Here is a 12,374-nt window from a genome sequence, read left to right as displayed (position 1 = left end):
GGGGCCCCACACGCGCTGCCAAAAGTTGGGTGCATTCCGGCAAACCGCACTGGCACTTGCTGTGCAACCCGGTGGTTTCTTTACGGGCAGAGGGGACCTCGGTCGTACTTCTCTCGGTCGCATCCGCCAAAGTCGATCATTTTTCCTCTCAAAGGATTACACCTAAATATACAAGAAACGCCCGAAAATAATAATCCTATAAGACAGGTGTGCAAAGAGCATTTTGTTAACTTCTTTTTTTGGAGTTGATGCTATGCCTTTCTTATTGTCAGTACTATCATTTATCAGGGAAAATCTTAAGCGCTAAATAATCTCTTATTCGCATGGGCCGTACATTGTTTCCGGATTTGGGAACCTTCTAGAAGGTTACCCCTGATTTCTGGCGGGTTTTCTCTATGTCTTTTTTACTTCTGTTTCTTTGGGTCGGTTTTGTTTCGATTTTAAAAGGTTTTACTTACTCAGTTTTAATAATGTTCACTGGACATTAAAAATGTTCATGAAACTAAAAATGTGAGTGCAATTATAAAAAGATGTTCGGACCATTCCACAAATATCCGTGATATTTATTAAAAAAAATCATATGTTGAAAAACATGATTATCATTTTCTGAAAAAAGTCATAAATTTTCAAAGTGTAATTTCTAAAAATGTTCTATTCCATATGTGTTTAATATATTGATTTCTTTCTATTCCTCATGGCATATGAGACGCATACATAATCGGTTTTACGGTCAACCGAACAAAACGAACCGACAAATTTTGGTTAAAAAGGTTCGGTTTATATTTTTACTTTGATTATTTAGGTTTTTATTTTACAGAAACCAAAATTTAGAAAACCCGAATAAACCGAACCGAACTAACCATATAAACCGAACGCCCACTTAATTAAACATGTCTTAATTAAACATTAGAACAGAAAAACTTAATTAAACATGACTTAATTAAACTTAATTAAACATAACTCATTAATCCTAATCTACTACTCGATGAAAAAAAATCCTAATCTACTCGTCCTCGTCGGAGTCGGCGAGGTCCACGATCTCCCCCTCGCCGACGTCACCGTCGTCGTCACCGTCGCCGTCGTCGCTGCTCTTGCCGCCGTCCTCCCAGTAGCCGTCGCCCCCCTGATCCTGACCAATCTGCGGCTGCGCCGCTTCGATGGCCGCCGCCGCGTCGAGAGCGGCCTGCAGCTCGGCGGCCTCTGCTGCCGCCGCCATAGCCGCCGCCGCGTCGAGTGCGGCCTACAGCTCGGCGGCCTCTCTCGCCTCCGCGGCCGCCGCTTCTGCCTGCGACGCCCGCAGTGCGATGAGGTAGCCGGGGCAGTCGTCGGGGTCGCCGTCCTCGCGCAGTGCGAACTGCTCCAGCGGGATCTCGACGATGGGAGGGGAGGCGGGCCGGGCGATGGCGGGAACCGGACGGTGGGACGAGCTTGGAGACGGCGCGGACGGCGCGGCTGCCGGAGGGGGACGGCGGGGCCAGCGCAGGGCGCACGACGCGCCGCGCGCGACAGACGACGAGCCGCCCGGTCCCGACGACGAGCCGCCGGTCCGCATCTCCCGACGGGCCTGCGCGACGACGGCCCAGAAGTCTTTGCCCTTGCAAAACCTCGTGCGGCCGACGATGTTCCATCGGCCGCCCTCGTGCTGGCGGAGCTCGGCCGTCGTCGCGCCGGGCCCCCTCGTCCGGTGCCCGTCGGCGGTGATGTGGAACACGCGCGACAGACGGCAGCCCGGCGGCACCATCAACCCGAGACGGATGAGCTCGTCCGTCTCCGGCATGTCCAGGGTCGTTGGCCACGAGCTGCCGCCGCCGCCGCCGTCGGACGCCATGGAGACCGCCGGGAATGGGAGCTCGTCGGCGGTGGAAGCGCGTCGGTGGGTGGGGTGAGCGGTCGAGTCGCGTCGAGTGGAGTGCGGGAGGCAGACGGGCGACGGGGGCGGTGTTTTAAAGGCAGGCGTCGGTGGGTGGGGGGCGCCGTCCGGTAGGTGACCGACGCCCCGGCGTAACGCCGGCATTAATGGCGCATCGGGTCGGCCGCCGCGTCGGGAACCGTCTTTGACCGACGCTTAGACGGCACGCAACCGTCCCGTCCACACACGTCGCATCGTCGTCCCCACACGTCGCGTCGTCTTATTTTTTTCATCCAGCCGACGCCACGTCGCCACGAGTACGTCGCTCGTCACGTCGCGTCGTTTTTTTATAGGGTCGTCGTCGTACGTATGCGGACGAACGCGTCTACGGGGTAGTCGGCGTAGAGCCCCGTCGCGCGGGTACAGCCCCGTCGCGCGGGCGGGTACAGCCCCGTCGCGCGGGCGGCGGCTTTTTATGTGCTGGGACGATTCTACCCTTTTTCATAAAGGGGTACGGAACGATCTCAGCCGTTGTTGTGTTTAGGGGGGTTGTACCGAAGAAGAAGTGCAAGTTTTTTTTGTTGCGAGGGTCAGCGGCAAGTCGTCGGAGGTGAGGCAAACGGGCGGAGGAGTATGCGCGCTGCGCGAAGCAGTGGGTGAGGGTGGGGGCAGTCGCCATGGCCTCCAACCTGGGTGGTGGCGGAACCACCAACAAGCTCGCACCGGCTCGTGCGCGGGAAGCCTCTCGCCATGCTGCAAGCTTCAAAGCCGATCAGGTGTTGCTTCTGCTGCTGTGTGCAGAGGTACATGCCTTGATGTTTTCCTGTCGCTGTGATGTGAGGCCCCTCAGGATGTTTCTTTTCGCTTTTGCCGCGTCTTCTTGGTTTGTATGCCCGTAATTTTGAACCCTGTAGCGCTCTCGGTTTCTCGTAATCTTGAACTTTTTTTTTTTTTGAGAATCTCGTAATCTTCAGCATTAAACGCGAAGGATGATGACTGGGCCACTGGGGAGCTCCTAACCAGCGCCCTCAGCGCCGGTTTCGTGTTCTGGCGCTCGAAGCGTCGCGCTACTGGGCCGGCCCAGGTGAGCTTCGACCACGACGCGAAAAAAGTGAACGTTGAACAAAAAGCGCAAAAGCTGGGTTTCGAACTCAGCATCGCATGTCTTTTCTCCCCTAACGCGCGATAACCACTAGACCGAATACGTTCTACTGTACTGTAACTAGGAAAAAGTTTTATTTAACCATTCTTTAGTAAAACATTAATGTAAATCTGAAAATTATTCGAAAAGTTCATTGATTTTGATAAACAAGTTCATCAATTTTGAAAACTAGTTCACCATTTTTTTTAAGTTCACAAAATTTGAAAAAGTTTCATCGAATTTGAAAAAAGTCCGTCAAAATCTAGAAAAAGTTCATGGAATTTGAAAAAAATGTACTTTTCGTTTTTTTTTCGTGATTTCAAAATGTGGTCATTGTATATTATGAAAATTGTTCACCTTTGCATATAAAAATGTTCATCGTGTATTATAAAAATGTTCATCGTATATTATGAAAATTTTCAATGTTTTTACTAAATTTTTAATGCGTATTCAATAATTGTTCAACACATATATTCACATTGTTTCAAAAATGTTCATCGTGTATTATTTAAAATGTTCAATGGATATAAAAAATGTTCAGGATATATATATGATTGTTCACTATGTTTCTATTTTGATTTTTTTTCTATTTTGGTTTTGGTTATTCAATGAGTATACGATTTTTCACTATGTTTCTTAATTTTGTTCAGTATATATTACACAATGTTCAATGTGTATTCGCAAATTGTTCAACGTATTTTCACAAATGTTCAGTACGTGTCCGAAAATTCTTCAGCGCATATATTCCTATTTTTGTTTTAAAAGTTCATCGGATTTGCAAAACGTTTATTGATTTTGAAAAAAGTTCACGAATTCAAAAAAGGTTCACAGAAAAAGTTCATCAATTTCGAAAAAAATTCATCAAATTTGTAAAATGTTCATCGGATTTGTGGAAAGTTTATCCATATGTAAAAAGTTCATGATTTCAAAAAAGGTTCACAAAAACAATGTTCACAAAATCCAAAAAAGGTTCACAGAAAAATGTTCGTGAAATCGGAAAAGGTTCACAAAAAATGTTCGGAAAATCGGAAAAAGGTTCAAAAAAAACAATGTTCGTGAAATTGGAAAAAGTTCACATAAAAATGTTCGCGAAATCGGAAAAAGGTTCACAAAAACATGTTCGTGAAATCGAGAAAAGGTTCACGAAACAGAAAAAAGAAAAAACAGAATAAAAACCGGCAAAAAAAAAAGAAAACAGTTTCACTATCTTTATTTGAAGAACCGTGAAAGATGATCTCAATCACCAAAGGATGTTGTCCTTGCCGGTTACTGCGCTTGTAAACAGACTCTGAGGTCTAGGGATCGAATCTCCCCTGCGCACCTTTTTTGGAAGTATTTAGAGAAGAAGGGAAAAGAAAAGTAAGATGGTCCAGCCCAGTGCGGACGGGGGCTGTGCGCCCGATTGCACAAAGAACTATATCGGGCGCAGAGAGCGCCATTTAGGAAATGCCGGGCCACTGGGCGATCAAGCCGGAGCCCGAAGGCATCGCCTTACCGGACGGGCCGATCAAACTCGCGGGTGGGAGTGTGTTGGGCCGAGATACAACGCGGTCCACTGTGGCGCGAGCCGGCCCGGATATGTGATCTCCAAGTCATGTATCCGCTGTACGTTTTGCTCAAAAAACAAAAAGGTTCTGCTGTACGTTTAGTACCACACCGCGCGCGTAAGGTAGAACGAACCTGTTTATAACCTTGTTTGGCGAGTAGGCAATCACCAGGCAGCAGGCCTGGTTAGCAATCTCATACCTTGATGAAATATGGAATTATACTTCGTAGGTGCTGCTTGGACTTGGATGACCACACGACACGCTGTGGGTTGCTTTTTTTTCCCTCGGATAGGATATGGTCATCTTATATATTCGATGTTGATTTGGTATACCATATGTTAATATTTTTTCCTATAAACTTGATCAAAGCATATAAAATTTGAACTCAGGCAAAGCTAATATGCTGAGTAAATAAAAATGAAGGGACTAGACGAATTATAACCATCTTTTATATATGCAATGTTGACATCTTTCATTTGGTCTCTCTCTTGGTTTGACAGTATATCTTATCTAGTGAACATAATGTGCTGTGTATGGATAGAGTTGGTAACTAGCGTTGATTTGCTCTATCAGAGGTTTGACGCTGGCAAGCAACCAAACATATGTGAAAACGAGGAGGCACATAATTAAACTCCAAGTAGGAGTGGGTGATCCCTGGAAAATCAACATGCAAGAGATAGAAATGTACTCCCTTCATCCGGAAATACTTGCGGAACATCCATTTCTCTCTCTCTCTGACAAGTATTTCAAACAAGTATTCCCGGACGGAGGGAGTACTAAGTACTGAACATTTTCCAGGCCAAGTCAACTGTATGATAGGATAATCATCATCATGGAGAAAATTAATACTACCACTTGCGATATAACAAGAACCCAATTGTGGGGTGCCTGTCTCATACGTACGTACCAAGCATCAGTTTCTTGACTACAGAACCAACTTACAGGTGTTCATCTTGACAAGAACGGCCGGGTTATGTTACATACAGTTGTTCATTTTGATCACAAGCCACTGCCAAACACAACAGGCGGAGGAGCTTGCTCGTGCTACTCCTTGAGCTCACAGAACCGACACAATCAAGCTCGTATTACTGTCACAGTGTCCTCCTACCGTTGATTGATCTCAGTATATCTATAAACCTCCACGTACCTTGGATTTGGGTCGCGACATGTCTGAACAGATTTGCCATCCGGTCATCCACAATGAGGCACTCGTCTTCGACAAATGCAACGATCAGTGCGACTAATCTGCCAGCCAAAGAGATCAGGATTTGAACCGCAGCCATCAACAATCCGAGATTTTGCAGAGCTGGCTCAGTTCTGATCTGTGCAATCCAAAGTCAAGAGGAGTCCTTGTGGCTGGACAGCTCGGGGAGCATCCCCTGGATCCTCCTCAGCTCGGCCAGCGCCTCCCGGGCGTCGGGCCGGTCGTCCTTGTCCGGCGCCACGCACCGGAACGCCAGCTCCGCCACCGCCTCCACGCTGGGCATCACGCCGGGGAGCTCGCCCAGCACCGCCGGGTCCACCACCTCCCTCAGCTCGCCGATCTGGATCTTGGACACCACCCAGTCCGCCAGCGTCACGTCCCGCCGCTCCCGGCCCACGTCCACGGGCCGCAGCCCCGTCACCAGCTCCAGCACCACCACGCCGAAGCTGTACACGTCGCTCTTCTCCGTCAGCTGGAACGACCGGTGGTAGTCCGGGTCCAGGTACCCGGGAGTCCCCTGCGGCGCGGTGCAGCACACCACCTCCCGCCCGGTCGCCGTGGAGCAGGCGTCGGGCGTCGCCAGGAGCCGCGACAGGCCGAAGTCGCCGAGGCGCGCGCGCATGTCCGCCTCCACGAAGATGTTTGAGGATGTGACGTCGCGGTGGACCACGTGCGGCTTCACGGCGAAGTGGAGGTACTCCAGCGCCGACGCGATCTGGGCCGCCATGGCGAGCCGGGTCCGCCACGGGAGCGGCGGCGGCAGCTGCGCGGCGGCCGCGGCGTCGCGGCCCCGGCGGTGGAGGTGGTGCGAGAGGGTGCCGTTGGGGACGAAGTCGTAGACGAGGAGCAGCGCGCGCAGGTCGGCGCAGAAGCCGTGGAGGCGGACGAGGTGCGGGTGGCGGAGCGCGGAGAGGATGAGCACCTCGTTGCAGAAGGACTTGGTGATGGTGGCGGAGGACGGGGACGGGGAGGGCGGCACGTGGAGCCGCTTGACGGCGGCGGGGCGGCCCGCGGGCGGGAGGTACGCGAGGTAGACCGTCCCGAACCCGCCGTCCCCGAGCTTGCGCGCGGCGTCGAACCCGGCCGTGGCGGCGCGGAGCTGCTCGTAGGTGAAGGCCGGGCGGCTGTGGTGCAGGCCGTGGCGGCGGAGGAACGCGGCCGCGCGGGAGGACTGCGAGGCCTGCTGCCGCGACGCGCGGCCGCCCTCCCCCTTCCCCCGGATGCGGCGCACGGCGATGGCGACGCAGAGGTAGAGCAGGAGCACGGCCAGGAGCGACGCGGCGGCGACGAGCGCGGTGGTGAGCACGCGGCTCGCGCCCCCGGTGCCGCCGCCGCTCTGGGCCCGGTGCTGGCGGGCGCGCGGGTGCGGGGGCGGAGGAGGGGGCTCGTGGTCGCCGAGCCGGGACGCGGCCGGCGGCGGGAGGGCGGCGGCCAGGAGGAGGAGCAGGAGCAGGAGACGCGGGGGCATCTGGGCTCCGGCGCGGCGCGATCCAGGCGCGGCCATTCGATCGGGCCGAGGAGCGGGGAGGAAAGGAGGGGAATTTGGGGGGCGGCGACCGGTGGGGAGACGAGGGTTGCTTCTGCTGCAGTGGCCACTGCCAGCGGAGTGCCGTGAGTCGTTTTCACGTCAGCACATGGGCGCTGGGGTCCACGGGAATGCGGTTCTCCGGGTCTCCTCTTGGCAAAAATTAAGACGAACATATCTGGAAATTTCAACCGGCGCTCCTATACACACGACAACCCAGCAGCCGACTCATGGACGATCCCATGTGGCAGCTCCAACCGCGTCCGTGCATGCAGGAGGCGATTGGTTTTGTTTTTTTAGCTGATGCGTAGAGAAGGCATCGTTCGCAGATCGTTCATGTGTATCGTGTGTGAAGCAATTCCGAATTTCAACTGCTCCATGTGTACAATGGACTTTCTTCCCCCCTTGTGTTTCCGCAAGACGCACCAGAGGTGTGTACACAATTATGTCGAGAAACAAAATTGTAGGGTTGACGGGCGGCATGGTGAGGAGAGGAGCGCGGCGGCGGTCTTTGAGGCGGCAAGGATGGCGGTGGAGGTCGCTGGTAAGGCGTGGCGACTCGATCGAGGGGTGAATTGTAGGCCGAGAAGGGAGGTGAGTTGGACAATGAGGATGGGAGGTGAGTGCTTGAATGATCCATAACTTGTGCGAGTAGTGGTATGGTTTCGAAGTTATTGTCAATAAACTATCCGGATTTAGCGGGCAAATCTCAATTTCGACCACATTGCATGAGATTGGCATGAAGATTGTGTCTCATAAAAGAAACCACAGGAGGATGAGTGGTGGATAAGCGAGTGTGATTGAAGGATCAGATGCCCCTTGTTCAAATCAAAGGTTATTGTATCTGAAATTCCGATCGACCAGGATGGGCGGTCCATGAATGAGTCAACACGAACATATCTGGAAATTTTAGCGACTCAAATATGTACATTAAACCCCCTTCTCCATATGTCTCACGAGCCCCGAAAAGGATAGCAGGTGGTCAACGAGGCAGCAACGATAGTGTTGATGACATTGGTTAGGCGTGGGACTTGACGGGGAAGGGGATAGCCAAGAGGAGGACTGTAGTGTTGAAACATGCATAAGTCCTACCAGTAGCGTCATTGTCTAGTAGTTATGGTCAATACATTGTCCAAAATTAGCTGCCAAATCTCAACTTGAACATTCAATCCACGAGGTTTGGCGGTGCCTGGACAAATATGAAAAAGAGAGATGATCCGAGTAGTCGAGACGGCAATCTTTGACCCCCCCACGATAACTCGCACAAATAGGTATGCCATGTTATTCAACTTTTAAAATCCGATAAATCACCGCGGTGCCCACACAAGGACCTCGGGTCAACACCGCATTTTCACGTAGTCTTTTTTTAGCTTAACGTTTCTTTATTAAAAATCAGTCGTCCCCAGTGGGGATTTCGTCCGACACTACATGTAAAATAAAGTCCGGGTCATAAGCTGCCACACCTTACATAAGTTATTAGCGACAGCATGTCTAGCAAGCAGGTGGGCGGCACGGTTTGCACCTCGTCTGACCCATGCGATCTTCCATTCCTCCCTCGACGTCAGCTTGTGCTTGATCTCCTCGACAATCGGTCCCAGCGTAGACATGTCCTTCTCCTTGCTCCTCAGCTTGCTCACTATGTCTTGGCAGTCCATCTCTATATGTAATCTGGGAATATTGAGCTCTTCTGCCAGCTGAACTGCTCGCCGACACGCCTGCAGTTCCACTGTCGATGGATCATTGCATCGAGGCAAAAAATGACAGGCGCCTCCGAGGTATGCACCATCTTGGTTCCTGAAGATCATACCTGCACCTCCTTTCTCACCACCCTTCGCCGTTGCGCCGTCGATATTGGCCTTCACCCATCCCTCCTCAGGCGGTGTCCACTTTCCAACCACTGCTGGTTTATCCTGCTTGCATTTACGCCCATGTATCGACTGCCACTCTCCCATCAGATAAAAGACTCGTTTCGCGATCGCGTCCGCTTGCTCAATACGTTGTCCCTCGCGCGCATTATTTCTTGCCAGCCAAAGCGCATATACACCCTGAACCATGACAGCGCGCTTGTCGTCTGAAGCTTCTGCGAACCACGACATGAGCCATCTCGACAACACACTCTGGGAGTGAACTGACTCCAGCGGTGAAAGGATTGAGATGGACCTAGAGGGGGGTGAATAGGTACAATTACAAAATTTAAATTATTACTTAGCAATTTTAGGCAATAATGCAGAATATGAAGATGAGCCTAACAATTGCAAGTGAGTACTAAGTACTAAGCAAGTAACACAAGCACGTAAGTAAGCAAGCACAATATGATGTACGTAAGTGCAAAGAGACAAGTAACCACAAGTAGAGAGTTAGGGTTAGGAATAACCGCAACTCCGGGAGACGAGGATGTATGCCGATGTTCACTTCCTTGGAAGGAAGCTAGTCACCGTTATAGAGGTGGAAGGCACACCAACGCCACGAAGGCTCACCCTATTCTCCCTTTGAGACAACACCACGGAGGCATTTCTCAACCACTAGTGGTAGACCTTGGGGTGGTCTCCAAACCCTCACAAACTTTTCTGAGGGTAATCACAAAGTTCGATTCCTCTCCGAATGACTCCTACCGCCTAGGAGTCTCCAACCTCCAAGAGTAACAAGAACGATCTGGGAAAGCTCAAAACTTGCTCAAATCGAGAATTCCTTCGGTGCAAAGAAGGGGAAGGAGTGGATCTATCACTTGATTGGAGAACTTCTCTCAAATGCTCCTAGAACACTTGGGAATCTAGGATTTGGTGTAGGTGAATGAGAGAGAGTGAGGAGTGTTCTTTGTAGGCTCAAAGTGAATGGTCAACCTTATCCCGTGGAAGGGAAAGGCATATATATAGTAGGTGAGAAAAGGTGATCGTTTGGGATACATAAGTGCACAAGATAGGTCGGACGTCCGGAGGCACAAATAGGTCCGGACGTCCGACAGTCATCGGACGACCGGCCGCTGTGAACCTGTGAGCCACGACCCAGTACACAGGACACGGACGTCCGAGCCGGGCCAGACATCCAGACCCCGGACGACCGGAGAGTTCGGAAATCCGTAAAAATGGTTCTGTTGTGAAAGTACTGGACGTCTGGAGAGTTCCGGACATCCGTAAAAACCACTCTGTAAAGGAACACCGGACGACCGGAGGGAGCCGGACTTCTGGGCAGCTGAGAGGGACCGGACGTCCATAGAACCCGGACATCAGGAGGCAAAGTATAGGAAAAGTGGATTTTGAGCAAATTTTTCACTAGATCCAACGATCCCCTCTTAATAGTGCGGGATCCCTATACTCAAGAACAAACCATAAACAAAGTCAATGTCTTGTATATCCATTCTTGAGTTATATGCTTTTTGTCCCTAGTCATGATCCATACACACGGTCTTTGAGACATAATCCTGAGATATACTTGATAAACATGATTAGTCCCTAGCATATGTGTTGTCATCAACATCAAAATATGATTAAGGGCATGATTGCACTATCAATCTCCCCCTTTTTGGTTGTTGATAACAACTCATATGCACACTCATAATAGTAATCGAAAGTATTTGTTGTGGAGTGTTGGAAATATGCCCTAGAGGAAATAATAAATTGATTATTATTATATTTCCTTGTTCATGATAATCGTTTATTATCCATGCTAGAATTGTATTGATAGGAAACTCAGATACATGTGTGGATACATAGACAACACCATGTCCCTAGTAAGCCTCTAGTTGACTAGCTCGTTAATCAATAGATGGTTACGGTTTCCTGACCATGGACATTGGATGTCGTTGATAACGGGATCACATCATTAGGAGAATGATGTGATGGACAAGACCCAATCCTAAGCATAGCACTAGATCGTGTAGTTCGTATGCTAAAGCTTTTCTAATGTCAAGTATCATTTCCTTAGACCATGAGATTGTGTAACTCCCGGATACCGTAGGAGTGCTTTGGGTGTGCCAAACGTCACAACATAATTGGGTGGCTATAAAGGTACACTACGGGTATCTCTGAAAGTGTCTGTTGGGTTGGCACGAATCGAGATTGGGATTTTGTCACTCCGTGTAAACGGAGAGGTATCTCTGGGCCCACTCGGTAGGACATCATCATAATGTGCACAATGTGACCAAGGGGTTGATCACGGGATGATGTGTTACGGAACGAGTAAAGAGACTTGCCGGTAACGAGATTGAACAAGGTATCGGTATACCGACGATCGAATCTCGGGCAAGTAAAATACCGCTAGACAAAGGGAATTATATACGGGATCGATTGAGTCCTTGACATCGTGGTTCATCCGATGAGATCATCGTGGAACATGTGGGAGCCAACATGGGTATCCAGATCCCGCTGTTGGTTATTGACCGGAGAACATCTCGGTCATGTCTGCATGTCTCCCGAACCCGTAGGGTCTACACACTTAAGGTTCGATGACGCTAGGGTTATAAAGGAAGCTTGTATGTGGTTACCGAATGTTGTTCGGAGTCCCGGATGAGATCCCAGACGTCACGAGGAGTTCCGGAATGGTCCGGAGGTAAAGATTCATATATAGGAAGTCCTGTTTCGGCCATCGGGACAAGTTTCGGGGTCATCGGTATTGTACTGGGACCACCGGAAGGGTCCCGGGGGCCCACCGGGTGGGGCCACCTGCCCCGGGGGGCCACATGGGCTGTAGGGGGTGCACCTTGGCCTACATGGGCCAAGGGAACCAGCCCCAAGAGGCCCATGCGCCTAGGGAACCCTAGAGGGAAGAGTCCTCAAGGGGGAAGGCACCTCCGAGGTGCCTTGGGGAGGATGGACTCCTCCCCCCCCTCTTGGCCGCACCCCTTTCTTGGAGGAAGGGGCAAGGCTGCGCCTCCCCCTCTCCCCTGCCCCTATATATAGTGGAGGGGAGGGAGGGCATCCATACCTGAGCCCTTGGCGCCTCCCTCCCTCCCGTGACACCTCCTCCTCTCCCGTAGGTGCTTGGCGAAGCCCTGCAGGATTGCCACGCTCCTCCATCACCACCACGCCGTTGTGCTGCTGCTGGATGGAGTCTTCCTCAACCTCTCCCTCTCTCCTTGCTGGATCAAGGCGTGGGAGACATCGTCGAGCTGT

The 12,374-nt window shown here is 51.1% G+C and overlaps 1 protein-coding gene across 1 annotated transcript; it reads right to left on the bottom strand.

The window, feature by feature from the left end:
* Window positions 1–5,341: 5,341 nt before the first annotated feature.
* On the bottom strand, window positions 5,342–7,326 carry LOC119312281 (LEAF RUST 10 DISEASE-RESISTANCE LOCUS RECEPTOR-LIKE PROTEIN KINASE-like 1.5). Its single transcript, XM_037588004.1, has one exon. The coding sequence runs from the start codon at window positions 7,243–7,245 to the stop codon at window positions 5,875–5,877; it is 1,371 nt and encodes a 456-aa protein (XP_037443901.1). The 5' UTR covers window positions 7,246–7,326; the 3' UTR covers window positions 5,342–5,874.
* Between the last annotated feature and the right edge of the window lie 5,048 nt (window positions 7,327–12,374).

Source organism: Triticum dicoccoides, chromosome 5B (genome assembly GCF_002162155.2).
Source record: "Triticum dicoccoides isolate Atlit2015 ecotype Zavitan chromosome 5B, WEW_v2.0, whole genome shotgun sequence".
Taxonomy (NCBI): Eukaryota; Viridiplantae; Streptophyta; class Magnoliopsida; order Poales; family Poaceae; genus Triticum; species Triticum dicoccoides.
This window is presented reverse-complemented; position numbering and strand designations above follow the sequence as displayed.